General features: G+C 40.7%; 2 protein-coding genes across 2 annotated transcripts; one reads left to right on the top strand and one right to left on the bottom strand.

Annotated features, from left to right (window-relative positions):
- Positions 1-1,305: 1,305 nt before the first annotated feature.
- Positions 1,306-4,688, bottom strand: LOC108090088. Its single transcript, XM_017188589.2, has 4 exons — positions 4,468-4,688; positions 2,726-2,835; positions 1,633-2,047; positions 1,306-1,569 (listed from the first exon to the last, which is right to left on the bottom strand). Exons 1-4 carry the CDS (start codon positions 4,532-4,534, stop codon positions 1,418-1,420), a joined length of 744 nt encoding a protein of 247 aa, XP_017044078.1. The 5' UTR covers positions 4,535-4,688; the 3' UTR covers positions 1,306-1,417.
- Positions 4,689-9,970: 5,282 nt separating this feature from the next.
- Positions 9,971-14,892, top strand: LOC108090231 (protein takeout). Its single transcript, XM_017188829.1, has 7 exons — positions 9,971-10,054; positions 10,441-10,518; positions 11,567-11,685; positions 11,995-12,116; positions 14,223-14,356; positions 14,436-14,588; positions 14,656-14,892. The coding sequence occupies exons 1-7, from the start codon at positions 9,991-9,993 to the stop codon at positions 14,808-14,810; spliced, it is 825 nt and encodes a 274-aa protein (XP_017044318.1). The 5' UTR covers positions 9,971-9,990; the 3' UTR covers positions 14,811-14,892.
- The last annotated feature ends 1,203 nt before the right edge of the window (positions 14,893-16,095 follow it).

Below are 16,095 nucleotides of genomic sequence, written 5' to 3' on the forward strand. Positions count from 1 at the left end.
ATGTTATACGCAAGGGCTAAAACTGATCTTTTGTACCGACACTTTGTCAGATTAGTAAGACATTTCGTCATTATTAAGGAATTATTTAAATATCGTTTTTGGACGTTGCACACAAAAACAATTACATACTACAGTCGACTCTCGTTAATTCGAAACTCGAGGGACTCTTGAAATATTTCGAATTATCGAGTGTTTGAAATATCAAATGGTTCGAAATTTTCGAAAAAACTTTGTTATACTGGCTTGCTTTAAAGCACAATTCTGCTGCTCACACTGCTCAATAACTTTTTTAAGAGAAAAAGTGCCTGAAATACTTTTTCATCACTTTCATTTTGTAGACATAAGCTTTGTAAGGTATCAAATGAGGATCTTGCTTCCTTAACTGACACCTCTGCCAAAGGTTCTTTATACTTTCTAGGGCTCATAGCTAACACTAACTTTTAATATGCATACCAACGAAAGAGTAACAGTAACTGAATAACTACACAAACCAATTCGTAAGAAGTGTGTGCGTCAAAAACTACATAATCAAAACAAAAACAAAGGCAAGTTTGAACTTGTCGCAAAATTTTTTCTCTGCAACTTTGAATTGTCGAGTGTTAGACGCTGATGAGTTCGAATTAACGCGTGGTTTTGTTAAATATCAATGATTTTTTCGTTCGAATTACCAAGTGTATGAAAATGCATTGATTTAGTTCGAAATATAAAGAGATTTCGTAGGGACCTCGTGATAACTTTGATTTATAGAGAGGTTCGAATTATCGCAGGTTTGAATTAACGAGAGTCCACTGTATATATCACTTATATAGTAATAGCCTTATAGTAAGCAATATACCTATAGAGAAAAGGGGTATGCTGACTTTCTTAAGGGGTTAGGCCACTGTAGAATTTTCGGTAAATAATTTCTTTAAATTATTTTTTATAATGTCACCGGCGAGCCTAAAAATAATGTCCTAAAAAACTTGTAGCCGGGAAAAGTGTCTATTTTCCTCTCCTTCAAACGCGTATTAAATCGTTTTTCTTGATTTTCAGAAATGTGCCACTAAAAAAAGAAATCTGCCAAGTGCCAGTTACTGTAATACAAAATTGAAATGTTGTACAATTTGTAAGTTCACTGTTACTAGGGTCTTCCAGATGATTTGCCAGAAACCTTTGACAGGCAATAAAATAATCTTGCCTAGCGATCTAGATCTTGACCGTATAAACTGGCAAAAAGAGTGTTAAGGGGTTCTTGAGGGACAGTCATAAAATAAAGCTTAAAATGATCGATTTAACGATCTACCTTGCTTAGGATTCAAAGATTGGTTCACAGTTTCACCACATACATTTTAATACTTGGTTCATAGCGTTACAGAGTAGCTTACACCTAAATACATATTATCTTAAGCTAACGAACTAGAATCTTGGATATTTAAGCTTAATCCACGTAGAATTGCTCGATAGGAACGTTCTTCAGAAGCTGGTTGGCGAGTTTGCCGAATTCAGTGGCCAACTTTTTCTGCAGTTGCGCCTGCATGGCCTCCAAAACGACTTGGGAGTTCTCGCGCAAGAAGAGATTGGTGGCCTCCACTAGAGAAGAAAAAGGGTTTCAATTTGCATACTTGGTAACAAAAAAGATTAAGGCACTCTTACGCAGAATACGGTTGTTGTTAAACGCTCCCGAGATGCTCATTTTAACGTCCTTAACGTCCAAAACCAAGCTGAGGGCATCGATGTGCAGGTAGTTTCCGCCCTTGGCCGCGTGAATCGATGTCTTTCCGGTGAGATCAGCGGTCACGCCCTCGAAGTTGGCGTGGAAGTCCCCGCCTCCGGAGGCCGGCAGGATCAGCAGGACCCCCGAGCTGGTGTACTTGGCCTCGATCTTCAGCTTGGGCATCACGATCTTGGCCTTGAAGGGCTCGCTGCCTTCGCTCAGCTTGAGGGACTTCACCTGGAAGTTGCTCGCCCCGAAGGCCTCCATGTTCTTCAGCGTGATCTTGTATCCCTGAGGCCCCTCCGTCAGCTGCAGGGCCAGAGTGTCCATCTTGAAGGGCTCCACAGAGGGCAGCTGATGAGGGAAGGCGGAGAGGGTAATTAAGATTTACTCAATAATTATTTTATATATTGTTTGCCGTTGCAGAGCGAATTATAGTTTGGGTAGGAAGTTTGCAATGAAGTTAATTATTGAGATGGAACAGAAAAATAATTGCATAATTGATTTGTTATTCGTCTTTAGAGTGCTATAATTTGCAGGTATTTTGATATAATTACAGGAAAATTATTTGTTTAAACCGGTCGATACTACAATAAGAACAATAAGAATATAATGCCAAAATTTAATTATTTTAATTAACACTGACTCAAATATATATTTTTTTGGTAAGTCAGTTTGAATAAAAATCATTAATATTCATTAATCTTTTCCCAACGTTAAATTGATTGATTTCACTACCATTTATTTCTAGCACTCAATTTTGTAATAAGCAAGAACATTTATTAGAACTGACAAGTTGGTCAGTTCGTACATTACTAAAGTTCTGTCAAAATGGTTTTTAATTGAGGATGAATTGGAATTTCTTTGGCTTTTTGCACCACTGTGCATAGAGTACACCATTCAACTTCCGGTGTATTTTCCCGCGAAAACTCATTATGCAAGTGCGAAAGTCCCAGTGACTTTCATTGCATTTGCTTCTTACGCAACTGCAAACTTGTTTGCAAAGAAAAACTCGGGACGAAAGTCACTTACCTGAATATCGGCAATGCCATTGGCCAAGTAGGGCTTCAGGTGTTCAATGGCTCCAATGAAACAGTCCACCAACTTGGGGTCATCCCTCCGGCATTGTTTGATATACGCAGCTGTAAAAAAAAGAAAATATATTTAGTTTATAACTTAGTTATATAGCTGTCCTCATGAAAATTTGTTAAATTATAGATTGTTTTATTGGTTTCGATTGCTTTAAAATATGAAGCAATTATATTTAGTACAATTAAAATAACAGCTATTCCCAAAGATCAAAATGTTTACGTTATGAAAATTATAGTTTCCTTTTTTATGAAACCAGATACTGCTAGAAATAGGATCAAATATAATTTACAATACCTCTTTAGCCAACAGTTCTAAATAAAATTCAAAACCGAAAACGCAATAAAAGAGATTTTTATATTGACATTTTAAAGTACTTTCTGATATCTCATAGATCGTTGTATTAACGTGGCTTTGTTACTGATTTGTTGATGTTGTTTTCGCATTCGGCCGAAAGAAAACCACTCAAAAGTGTCAACAAAGTGGAAGATCAACATCAACCGCCGATTTAATTCCTGTAAAGTTCATCGACTCTGCAGACGAGCTCGAAAATAAACTCAAAGCCACGCGGCCTCCGAGCGATCGAAATCGGAATCAAGATCTCGATTCAGATTCGGTTTCGGTTTCTTTGGCAAGGTTGCCCAGAAGTGCACCTCTAGAACCTGTTGTAGCCGCAATTCTGGGGCACATGACACACATTCGTGGCCATAAGGTTATAGCTGGTTTACCATTATCGCCACCACTCCGCTGGGCAATTTCATTAGCGCCATTCGATGGCAAGGCGAGCTGCAGCGGCAGCGATTAAAATTTCAAGTTGAAGGCTGTTCAACGGCCACGGCTCGCGGTTATTAGCTATGGATTTGGTTCACAGTCTGCATTTTGAGAGCCTACATTTACGTATTCAAAGCCTCGAGTGCGATGCGGAAGCGAAGCCGCTGTTTCTGTTGACAGTCGTCGGCTGAAAAAGCCGGGCTTTTGGCTTTTGGCCCGCTTTTCGGTTTTGTTTCGCTCATTTGTCAAACAAAACTGTGTCGTCTCAGGCAATTAACGCTTTGACAAGTGGCTGGATTTGGCCAACTGGGGGTAAACTTGACACTTGACATATTCCCGAAGATGCGACTGCATTCTTTGTATTGGAAGGTGTGAAGAGCCGATGAAAGTGCTAATTCCACCTTAAATAGTCAACAAGTCTTTAGTGACTGGGCTGATCTAATAAGCAGTGAATATCTAAGAAATTTCATTATTAATAATGACGTGACTCACTAGCTAAGCAAAGCTAACTAACAGCTGTAAGATATAAAAAAAACCTTTACTGTATAAACGATTTCCAATTATTTGTTAACGTCGTAAAAAAGAATTTACAACACCTTTATTGTTTCAGAGATCAATAGTTCACCACTGGTCGCAAAGTTAAAAACAACTTTAGAACTTTAGATGTTCAGAATCACATAAACTTTTGTGTAATGTATTACATTCACCAGTGGTTTTGTTTTTGTTTTACTCCAGTCTGTAAATCTATTTGCCCTGACACTTAGTAGATGCTTTAAGATGCTGCAACAATCGCAAAAAACAAGGAAGCTTCATATACACCTGCTAATTTATTCATATTTAAACAGCATCTCTAAATTCATTTCACTAGAAACTCCAATTAAAGTTAAGTTTTATGGATCCTTATCGCAACTTACGGGTCTCAGCCTGAACTATCCAAAGAGCTTGGATCACGATCACAAAAAGGCACACAGACTTCATCATTTTGAGTGGAAAAATCACTTGAGAACCAATTACGGAGTACGTAGATCAACTGCAGCACACGCAACGGATCGAAAGATAGGACTACAGGCTATTTAATTTTATTTAGTGGAGAGTCGACCGTCCGTCTACGCGAAGCCGAGAACTTAAACTGCGAGCTGGTTGCCGGTCGATCGCCGATTTTAAAGCCCCTAAAGCTGCAGATCGCGGCGGAAAATGAAACGAGATGCAAACCAAGCCGAACTCAACTCCCGCCTCAACCGTCGACTTCTGCGCAAGCAGAGGTATCTCCAAATTCGCCGATGCGAGTACATTATATGGTATATATGGTATATAGTGGCTGACTGACCGACTGGGCTTCCCTCCTCCGACTTCTTCTCCGAGAGGCTTCTGTGCAAGACTTCGGTTTGTTTGCCCACTTGGCGAGTGCCGTAAAAGGCAATTAGGCAATTCTATTTTCGCAACTGCCTGCAAGCCGAGGTGCATGGCTCCAAGTCGATCGTTCAGGGCATCGCCAGATGAACTTCACACGCGGCTAACCTTCTGCTCATCAGCCACAAAGGAACCCTGATTGCGGTTGGCGGAGAACTTAACGACTCCCAATTACTCACAAGCGAAATAAACCTAAATCACAGCTTAACGAGACAAAGAACAAATAAAAAGTCAGTGGAACACAAGCAAGGTTTGAGAAATAGCTCTTGTACCCCATTAAATTGCAGATTCATGCAACTTCCTTTGGTTCCTAAAGCCTCGATAAAAGTAGAACATACTATGGCTAAACCGTAGCAAGGCAATCCGAACAAGATACCTGAATATATCTCCGCCTCTTATTTAATATGAGTGTGACGCTTTAATTGTCCATTAGCGTGAGATAATAAAATGTACACTTAAAAGCCGGGTCGAAATCAACCAGCTCCTTCCTTTTGGAATACTCTGCCGGGGAGAACGCACCACTACTTTTAGTTTACAATAAAAAGAAGATTGTTGCTTTTCATAACTTAAGTTCTAAATTGCAGAAACATTATATTTTTCAGAACCAACTTAGAAGAAATGTTTTTATTCAACATTAAGCGGTTTTATATAGAAACCACTTAAGCATTAATTAGTCGGAAACATTAATATTCTATTTTAGCTTTAGTTTGTTTGGGTGACAAATTTAATTTACAGTAAAAATGATTGACCTTTCCTGTTCATCGATTATCAGAATAGTAAACACGTGCTGGAAGTGAAAGAAAATACTTTTACTTGTTCATCGGATTACTCTCCTCGCGCTAGAATTGAATTATTCATGGACAGAACCGGTTGCAGTATGAATCTACTATGGACTTGATATTCCAGTCTGAATGGGTTCTATGATTCCTAGTGAGCCATTAAGCGGGAGTCTGTCAGGAATGGCTAACAATTTACTTGAAATATTAAGCCACGCAGCTTGCTATCCACATAACTTTGCTATTAGCATAATATATTTGTCTGGAGCTAAAAAATATTGATATTAAATGTCAAAAGATAATACCAACTGTAGCGTATACAAGGTTCGACTTGGTTTCCGTGATGGGGGATGATTCTTCTCAATGTGTCAGTAATCCCCAGATAATTTTGCGCGGAAACCAAAGTACTTACTTGGCCCACACTTTGCACTGTGGTCGGAACGCACTGAACTCTTAAACTGTTTACAATGGCCCTGAACACAGATAAATAGAGAATATGGGGAAGTATCGGGGAACTCGATGGGAAGTCTTGTTTGTTATGTGGCACAAAGGCCTCTTCGCCGATTCTAAAGCCTGTTGTTGTGTTTCTGGCTCACAATACCCGCCAATGTGGTTATAAATACTTCTCCGTTTGTATTCGAGTCTGTACAAAAGATGCCTGGGAATAATGACAAACAAACGCGTGGTGAAATGCAGAAAGGAGGAAGAAAATTGCGAAGCCTCATTGTTTTACAAATATTTTTGTTGCCGTTCTCAGCGTTTGCCGCCTGACTTTGATATTTCATTCGTACTATTCACTGGCCGCAGTGCTAATTATTCAGGTGACTAAGCACGAGTGGAAAAGTGCAAAGTTGAGCGGAATAAATAGCGAAGCTATGGCGAATTCCTCTATTAGGATTATAAGCATAAAAACCTAGTTTTGCGAGAACTGAAATTAACACAATTTTGAGACAAACAGGTTGGATCGTACACTTTTCCAGTTTCCGTCAGAACCACTTTCAATTCGCACCAATTACCAGATACTCGGGCTCGAGCTTCCTTGTGGCCCAGAAATGTGTCATTCAACCGACTCGCGACGAAAGGAACGCCACTTGCAGTTTCATTCACAGTCGGGTGGTTTTCGAGTTCGCGTTGACCCAGTCACCGATTCACCCAGTCACCAAGTCACCGAGTCACCGATTCACCTTGACCTTGAGTGCGATTCTCCACACGCAGCCCAATGTCGCGGGCAAACTGAGCGCTTGTTTTTTGCGTGCACTCGTTTTTCTGGAGCGCTTCGAGCATCCTGTTTGCAGTCCTCTTGCTTTTATTGGAATAGCAATATTTTTGCAGAATTGTAAACACATAAAAATAGTTTTATAATTATTGTTTTTTGGATATCTGTCTCTTGTCAGGTAAATTAAAAAAAAGAAACTAAACTTAAATGAAACTTTTTATGCGTAGGGCCTTTTTTTGGTATTCAACTTTTTAAGCGTACAAATATCTAATATAAGACGTACATAACTTAATATCCTTACCCTACAATTAATTTATAGGAATTACTATTATCAAATTTTAGTAGGGGAGGGTGGTCCCATACCGACCGGTCGTACCATACCGACCCCCCCATGTTTCTCAGAGATGGCGATGTTAGCCGAATTGTCGGTAACTTCAGTGAAAAGCTGTTATAACACAGACATTTTGGAGATAGATAGCCACTTTGACTTATTTTGTTTCACTGCAATTTTTCCGTTTGTTTTGTTTCAACGCCTGTGACATTTATTTTTGAGCTTTACTGAACTTGAGCTTAAAGTTTTTTTTCTCCGCATAAAAATCGGAGAGTAAATTTTTCTGATCGTTGATAGTCCTAGCTTTCACTCACATAATTAGAATTACATCGCTCTTTGCGTCTTTAGTTAATGCCGAGCAGTTAATCAGAAAAGGTCGTGGTGGTCCGAAACCGACCCCCATTTATTGGCAGCTTAATATGTCATAGCGTATTTTTGATGGAAAATATGAAAAAGTAAACAAGATTCAGTAAAGAAAAGTAACAGAAACAGCAAAAACATCAGAAGAAAGCGAAGAGACAGTCATCAACGAGCGGCTTTCGAAAAACAACGCGAAAACAACGCGAAAACTTACTATGAGAAAGGGGACAACTCAGACTTCATCTATTGACTACAGTGCCCTTTATTTCATACATTAATTTTTATTTTCTGGAAAGAACCTTCAATATATTTCTTAGTAAACGTCAAAATCATTAAATTCTATTTTATGTTATTAAATTTTTCTGTTAAGAAATAGGGGGTCGGTTTCGGACCACTACTTTTGAGTACGACCAAAAAGTAGAGTTTTATATTTGCCTGAATATCTAACGCTTCAAAGCACCTACGCACTTACTAATCATTTAGATGTATAGTAAACTGATCCCTCTACATAGTAAATTTTTGAACTGAACTGAAAAATTGATTTTTCTCACCTTTATCGCCTTTGCCTTTTAGGGGGGTCGGTATGGGACCACCCTCCCCTAGTGCTAACATGACACTGTACTTAAAAATATGTAAATCATTAAAAAGCCAATATAAAATTAAATTAATAAACTTTTATTGCGTGTAAACATTTTTGTAGTCTAAGTGTATTTTGGCTTTTAAACAATTTATTATATCTTTTATTTTCAAGTAAAAGTAGTATAAGTCATAAGTACAATGAAGGTAGTATTAAGGATATGTATTCTTAATCACCTTCTAAAAATAAAATTAATTGACAAATTATAACAACGTTATTTTTATCATGCAAGAAAGATTGATATAGATTATAGATTATAGATTATAAAGTTTTCAAATGATTTTTACATTTTTTGGATAATAAATGTAATAGGAGCAATCGGTAAAATTTTTGAAATCAATAGAAAATGGAAATGTAAAATGAATTATACATTTGACACGATCCGTTTGCACTTAACCTTCTGTGACATACTTTTAGGCGTCGGGCTTACAGTGAAGGTCGAAAAAATTAACCAAGTGCCGGTTTTGAACTGCTAAAGTTCAGTTCATTTCAGAGATCCATAAATGTAAATTTTAAAACATGAAACTTAAAAAAATTGTAAACCTAATTAACACTTTATTTTAAAATGAATTCCACGTTGTTTACTACACAAACAGGTCCCACACCCTCACCATTCACGATGCTTTCCCAGCTCAAATTTACAATTTAAATGCGTACCGGACAATGGCCGGTAATCGAAATAATTCCAGACAGGCCATAAAGCTGGCTGAAAAGTTCTCGGAGACAATTGCATTTCAATAGAGGGCTTGTCTGCATCTCATCACAATTTCGACTGTTGGAACAAACAAACACTTCTGATTTATTAGGGTTAACACACTCTCCTGCCGGCGAAGTGTTCATATGCGTGGTTGGCTGCATTGTGTGGACGATAATGAGAGCCCATTACCGCACTCGACGCTTGCGAAGCTCTTGGTTCTAATCGCACTGCTTGACCTTTTGGCCACAAGTGCAACTGCGGCCCACAAAAGGGCTGAAAGGCAGCAGAATAGGAGAGCGCGGTACTGCGGCTAAGGGCTAATCCCAGCTTGTAGAATCGTTAATGATGCCAAGCCGCTCGGATGATTCATGACAGCCTCGTTACCAACTTGCAATCGCGGCAGTGGGAGGTTGGGCTTCGAGTCAGAGACCCTTTGAACGTAACCTTCAGGCTACAAGCCCCGCAAATCGCTACGCGCCTTTGTACACAGAGAAAAATGGAACGAAACAAGGAAATAGGACTTTACAAATACAAGACCAAGATAATCTCTGGTAGAAGAAGATATCCAGTTGACAATACTTATAATTTATTTTCGTGATAATAAATAAATCTTTTTAATTCGGAGTTAGCAGTTATTTCAAAATTTAATAATAATAATTTATCTGAATAAGTTGAACCTACTAGCAATACATTCTCGGGCTTCTTGCAATTTATTCGAAAGTATTTTGAGATGGATTTCAAATAAGAGTAATATTTACAATATTGTATGTATTCTGTAGTAGGGTTTTGGATACTGCCGCACTGATTCAGAACTAGAACATAAGAGGGTTTCTCATTTAATTCAACTAAATTAATCAGATTTTTTACCGTACAGCGATGATAACGCCGACGGCCTGTCTACTACGCACGATTTCTGGGGTGTGGCAAGAAGGCCTTTTGTTCGTGTTTCTTTCGCCAGCTCTTTCGCTGCATTTTGTCGGCGCTTTCGGGCCGACTTCTTGCTGGTTAAAATGGCTTGGACCAACGCAGCCCGAGCTCATTCCTCAGCCGAGTCGCGAGAAAGTTGGACGCAAAGTAAGCGCAGCCGAAGAAAGCAGAAGACGGCACACAGAGCACACAGAGAAGACACTCCTCGGCGGAAGACAGTCCAATTCTTTATCCAAGAACAAACAGTGAACTGGTTGGACTGGCTTGACCCACTTCCAAGGCGAAGCGAAAGAATTTCCGCTCCAAAGTGAAACCCACTCGGGCTTCTGACTTCTGACTGAATTCTTTCCCGACTTCTTCACTTTCGCTCGTAAAGAGCCAGTCGCGTCATCCAACATAAATTATCATATCAATAACCATAAGCCATACTATTCGCTCCGAGGAGAGTGGCCAAAACGTGCTAATCAATTACGAAACTAGCGAAAAGTGAAACACGGCCGTCGTTAATTTCTACTACTTGTACTTTCATGCAGACGAACCGAAAATGTGCCGCCGGATTGGATTTATTGTGCTCGTCGCCTTGCTGGGCGCCACTTTGGGCCAGGAGCAGCGTAAGTAGTGACAACCCATTAACCTTTCCGGGGATGCCCTTATGGCCGCGGCTTTCTAAGTTTCCAGCCGGTCCTTAGACACGTCCGCCGACCAACTTGGCCCAAGTGGCCCGTGGATTTGGCATTGACTAATTGCCCGCCCCGCAGACGTGCCTTGGCAACGACGAAAGTCGGCTTTTACCGAGCGGGTCGAGTGGTCTCTAGAACGGCGATTGACTGCCACAATACGCGAGGTTAATAGTTCAGGCTCCGCTAACCAAACTGGACGGGAATTAGGCCATATTTCGAAATATTCCACAAGTTTCAACTCGGCCAACGTGCGTTTCATTTAGTGATTCCACGTAATCTTCCTATACATAGAACATTTCAAACATCAAAGCCACTAAGATCCCGAAGCCAATATATATTTTCGTGTTATAAATGCATACAACTTCCCATTTAAGTGGATTAATAGTGCTCGACCAGCAGTGATCATTCTTTCGATAGAATAAAAAGAAACCCGTAACATAAATCTGAAAGCAAAAATACAAAACCTTGTCATACCAACGTTGCCAAATAAACACTTTATAACTATTTACTGTAAACAAACACTATATTATAATATAAGGTTTGACAACAGTTATACAAAATTAGGAGTTCGTCACGGTCCCTAGGGAATCGCACCCCGGAACCCTCGCTTTTGACCAGTTTTCGCACATGCCCTTTGCACCGCAGCCACGTTAATTAGCCCGGCAATAAACCTGTCACCAGTTTGTCCCATCGCAGCGACTCTCGGCTTAAACCGAACATGTTCACAGCGCTGTGGGATCGGCGAGGTGATTGTGAACTTGAACTCACGTCAACTGACGCATTCGCATTCGCATTCGCCGTGCAACCGCAATTAATGGGAGGAAAGCGAATCTTCCTTTCCATTGTGAGCCCCTGTCGATTAATTCAGTGGCGGCGGAGAGACAATGCCGACCATGAATAGGCAAAACCTGACATTTACAGATCGTTGCCTGCCTTCTCCAACCCATTGTTCACCCTGCGAATGCCTTTTCTACCACAGCCTACTACCTGCAACAGTGTCCCAGGGACGAGGCCCAGATCAACGAGTGCCTCAAGGAGAGTGGCAACAAGCTGGTCCACTTCCTGCAGAAGGGGGTGCCGGAGCTGGACATCTACGAGGTGAGTCGGAGGAACAGTTCAAGAATACCAACTAAGATGGATAATACAATTATCCATTTAAATCAACACCACAAAAATTGTTACTTACCTGTCAGTGTAAAAGTAAACATAATTAGGCTACCCAAATAAGAATAACTATAACCATTTCTCTGAATTTCTGCAAGTTAAGAGGAGATATATATGTAACATAAGTAGCTATCATTGGGTTAGTTATAAGGAACTCATCAGAAAATTGAGATTAATTTAAACATTTGGAATTTGCTCATCGATTGGTTCTAATTCTAACCATCTAATTCTAATCATCATCAGATCGAACCCGTGATGATTGATGAGATCGGCATTGTGCTGGGAAGTGGACCAGATGGCTATCGAGCCCTTTTCCGGAATATCCAAGCCTACGGTGTGAGCAACATCACGGTAACAAATATCCGGTAAGTTTTGGATATATTTTAAGCTAAATGGGTGCATTGATACCGGGATACCAGGAACATCTATAGAAATCAGATCCTAGATGGCATTTACTACATTACAGCTGCTCCGCAATATAAATCATCTTGATAACTTAAATACAAGTCCAGACACGTGACACAGTTTAGTCTGTATTTACATTTCGTCTTTGGTTTGCTATTAGCCGCTCAGTGACTTTTTCCACCGCAGTAAGCACTCTTAATTGCACGCTTCCCTTTGCAATTAATTACATCTCAGTAATAACACCTCATTTACCCATTTATGACCCAGTGGTTACTTTAAGTGTTTTACTAACATATTTGTTGCTGGCAACTGCTGGAATAAAAATTAAAAATAATGATAAGTTTTATATGTTTTATTCATACCCGTGCTCTAAATACAAAATACTTGCAAAAGCTACAATTAGAACAACAATTTAAAAAGCGTCATTTTTGTAATTAAACCTGTTTAATATACATTTCCGTTTGAAGTAGAACTCTAAGAGGTTGTAAACATCGCGCCAAGGGCCAAGACTTATTTGTTGTTCTTCAACTGTGTTTGCCTTTGTTTATATATTTTAATCGGCAATATCCTGAGCAACCTTCTAATGCCTCATTCCAAGCTAATCCAGTATTTACCAGGGCACACAAACATCTCAGAGCTAACAGTATCGGAACTTCGATCCCCCTGCTATTATCATTTAATTGGCTGCTGATTTGCCTAACCGCCCAGTCTATCGGTCAGTAAGTCAATCAGTCAGTTGGCCACTCAATTAGAGTCTCCGAGCACGCGATCCCCACTTGGCATTTTCTCGACGGAGTGGGGACCACTTGAACCAGCGCAGTTTTCCTCACTTCAGGGGGTTTGCCACTGCCCGTGAAAAACTCATAGTTTTGATTTATGGACAAAACGTTTGCCACACACTGGGGAATCGGTTGAGCAATAGCCGATTTGCATTGCAATAAATCTTTAACGCTTACTTTAGCGTTTTATGTTTGCCCAGATCAATTTGCATTCGCTTGGGTTTTTCATATGAAGCTGTTGGCTTATTCTGGTGGGTTCTATTTGTGGGTTTTAATTTGAAGTCAGGAAAATCTGGCCATGGTTTAGCTGGAAATAGTAAATAAGTTCGTTTATCTTATTTTAATCGTTCTCTGAAAATGTGATTGTAAATATAATTGGTGTCTAATTCTGATTAAGGGGAGTTTTTTTTAACCGGGGAAATAAACCCAACTTCGCTTCAGTTTATTGCGGTCAATCTGAATTTCGAAGAAGCGCTTTTCCTTAGTACTCTTCCAACTTTATTCAAGGAAATATTAAATCGTATTAAAAATTCTTTGAAGATATACTTATTTTTTATAAATGCAGTAAATAAAGCCCCCTTAGCAAGTTTACCCACTATCCAATACGGCTTCCGATTTTGCACTGGTCTTGAATGATGCAACACCCAAAGCCAAGAGCACTTTTAGCTTGACTTTCCGGTATTTGGAACGGCAGCTCCACCAACAATAGCAGAAACAACAACGATTGGGCCTTAGACACTCGGCAAAATAAAATAATCCACGCCAAGTGGCAAAAACACAAACACAGCCACGGGTGATGACAACCGACCCACAGATCGTTGGCCAAGAAACGAGCCAGAAAAGTGTGCCATGCGAGATTCTCCAAGTGGAGAGCATTCTTTGGGTCGGTTCCATTATCGGTTTCGCTTTCTGTGGCAAAGCTATAGCTATTTTTTACAATCTGAAAACATGCTGTGGTTTATTTTTGAAATTGAACACTTCTGTAGAATATTTTGAGTATTTGTTTTTACGATGCTTTTAGCGAGTTACGATTTGCGATCTTTGCTTCTGGTGCTGAATTCGTTTTCTAATAGTTCGACGAAGGCCTACTAGTTGTCTCAGCACTCAGAAGGTTCTCTTCGCTGTCGGAGTTCAGATTTAAGAGACCCGCGGCAAATATCGTCGGCTCATCTTCGCACGAACAGAATGAAGTGGCAGTTTTCGCCCAGCTCATTACTCCGCGGATTGTCACTGTCATTGCCATTAGGGGCGCCCATTAATAGCCATCTGGGCGAATCTGTTTTGCAGCTCCGACTTGGACTCGCTGCAGTTCCAGCTGACGTGCGAGATACCCCGCATTCGCGTCAAGGCCCAGTACCGCTCCACAGGTGTGCTGATCTTGGTGAAGGCCTCCGGCGCCGGCGACTACTGGGGGGAGTACGGTGAGTACTTGGGGCTCTCTGCCGCCATGACGCACTGCTAATGGCTCGATCTCTCTCCGCCTCCCAATTTTTATCGCAGAGGGAGTAAAGGCCAAGATCTACTTCAAGGCGACGGCGAACGAGGGACCCGACGGACGCACCTACCTCACCACGGAGTCCGTGAAGATGGACTTCAACGTGAAGGAGATCCAGATGGGCGTGGACAACATCGCCAACGGCAACTCGGTTATCCGTAAGTGGTTGCTTTTCCAGCCCCTCTATGAACCAACTAAGCACTTAAGTCGGATTTCCCCACACAGAGGCCGCCCTCAACCTGTTCATCAACTCGAACTCCCAGGAGCTGCTCAAGGAAATGAAGCCGGCGCTCAGGACCAAGCTCACCCTGGTCATCCGCAACTTCATGGACCGCATCTTCGCCAAGATACCGCTGGACGAGTGGATCAACCTGAACTAGAACGTAGTTGCCCTACCCGTAGCCTAAGCCTAATTTATTGCACCCAGTTCAAGCTAAATAAACCGAGTAAACACATCCGAAACTGCTGCTGCGTAACCCGCCGACTCGGTTGCCATATCATCAGAGTCGTTTAGCTCATCAGAGCGTCATCGGGCCACTGGGAAGGAGTTATTATATGGGAGTTGCATGCACGTCCGTCACGCTAATTCAAGGTCTTTGCGATCTGAATGAATGGGAAATGTGGGGACAAGTCTCGTAAATAACAGGAGACAGACAGGCGGAACCGTTCGTTCCCTTTCGTAATAGTTCGGTAAGAGTGGCTTGAAAATATAATGAATGGCCAGTCAAGGAAGACTAGATCCTAGGGGATTCCCCCTACCCACTGGCTTGTTCAAGCACTTGTAAGGCAGAGTATTATAGTTCTTTCTTCCAACTGAAATTCTTGAAAGTGTCTCATCATTCTCCTAGCTATTCGTAACTCGCACTGTTGACCCCTTAGTCTATCCTAGCCAAATCCCCCTCACAAACGGGAAGCTTACCACATCCGATTGAATAATAAACTATGAATGAGCACAAACATCGCAAACTTACCTAATGCAGCCGGGATGAAGTCGGGAAGCGATCTTTGGCTGGCTTCCGAATTGCGTGCACCCGACAATTTTCCTCCACAATCAGACTCCGCAACGAACCATGTCGCAGGGCTCAAGTCGGGAAAAGCTTTTCGCCAGGGGATCTCTATTATGCAATCCAAAGTTGGCAGATTGTCAGCACACGATCCCCATCCAAGATGTTCGCCAGGCGTAATTGCGACAGACACGCCAGAGTCTAGAACAATCCTCAGGCAGTCCCCATATCTTTTAAACCGAAGATGACGAGCTACCAAGCGGTAAGATCCCTCCTAACCTGCGATACACCCACTCGAAGGAAAATTGGTTTATAATTTCCACGATGTTATTGCGACGGTCATTTTATTGTTGTTATGTTATAAATAAGTAACCGTTGCCTTTAGGTGGGAAACCTTAGTGAATAAAATAGATCGGACAAATAAACTAAATTTAAATTGGATCTAAAGATATTCCTGATGTTATGGTTACACTATTCAGATACTTTTAGGGGCGTATGCTATTAAAATTTTTTTTTTTAAACCTGAAGACCTCCAGAAATTGAAAGTTTTAATAATTTGTTTTCAAATTTAAATCTCTTTAGGAACTTGGGATGTAATCTAACAATCTTTTAGTTGGCAAATAACTTTATTATCCTCGACTATTGATTGGAATGATTTAAA

The sequence above is a fragment of the Drosophila ficusphila genome, unplaced genomic scaffold, assembly GCF_018152265.1.
Source record: "Drosophila ficusphila isolate 14025-0441.05 unplaced genomic scaffold, ASM1815226v1 contig_791, whole genome shotgun sequence".
Taxonomy (NCBI): domain Eukaryota; kingdom Metazoa; phylum Arthropoda; class Insecta; order Diptera; family Drosophilidae; genus Drosophila; species Drosophila ficusphila.

What these genes read in the sequence shown, in the direction of transcription:
- LOC108090231 (XM_017188829.1), top strand. Translation starts at nt 9,991, where the DNA reads ATGGCTTGGACCAACGCAGCCCGAGCTCATTCCTCAGCCGAGTCGCGA. An exon ending in ATCACGGTAACAAATATCCG is followed by an intron (nt 12,117 to 14,222) that starts GTAAGTTTTGGA and finishes TCTGTTTTGCAG; the next exon opens with CTCCGACTTGGACTCGCTGC. An exon ending in CGACTACTGGGGGGAGTACG is followed by an intron (nt 14,357 to 14,435) that starts GTGAGTACTTGG and finishes TTTTTATCGCAG; the next exon opens with AGGGAGTAAAGGCCAAGATC.
- LOC108090088 (XM_017188589.2), bottom strand. Translation starts at nt 4,534, where the DNA reads ATGATGAAGTCTGTGTGCCTTTTTGTGATCGTGATCCAAGCTCTTTGG. An exon ending in GATAGTTCAGGCTGAGACCC is followed by an intron (nt 2,836 to 4,467) that starts GTAAGTTGCGAT and finishes TTTTTTTTACAG; the next exon opens with CTGCGTATATCAAACAATGC. An exon ending in TAACAACAACCGTATTCTGC is followed by an intron (nt 1,570 to 1,632) that starts GTAAGAGTGCCT and finishes TTTCTTCTCTAG; the next exon opens with TGGAGGCCACCAATCTCTTC.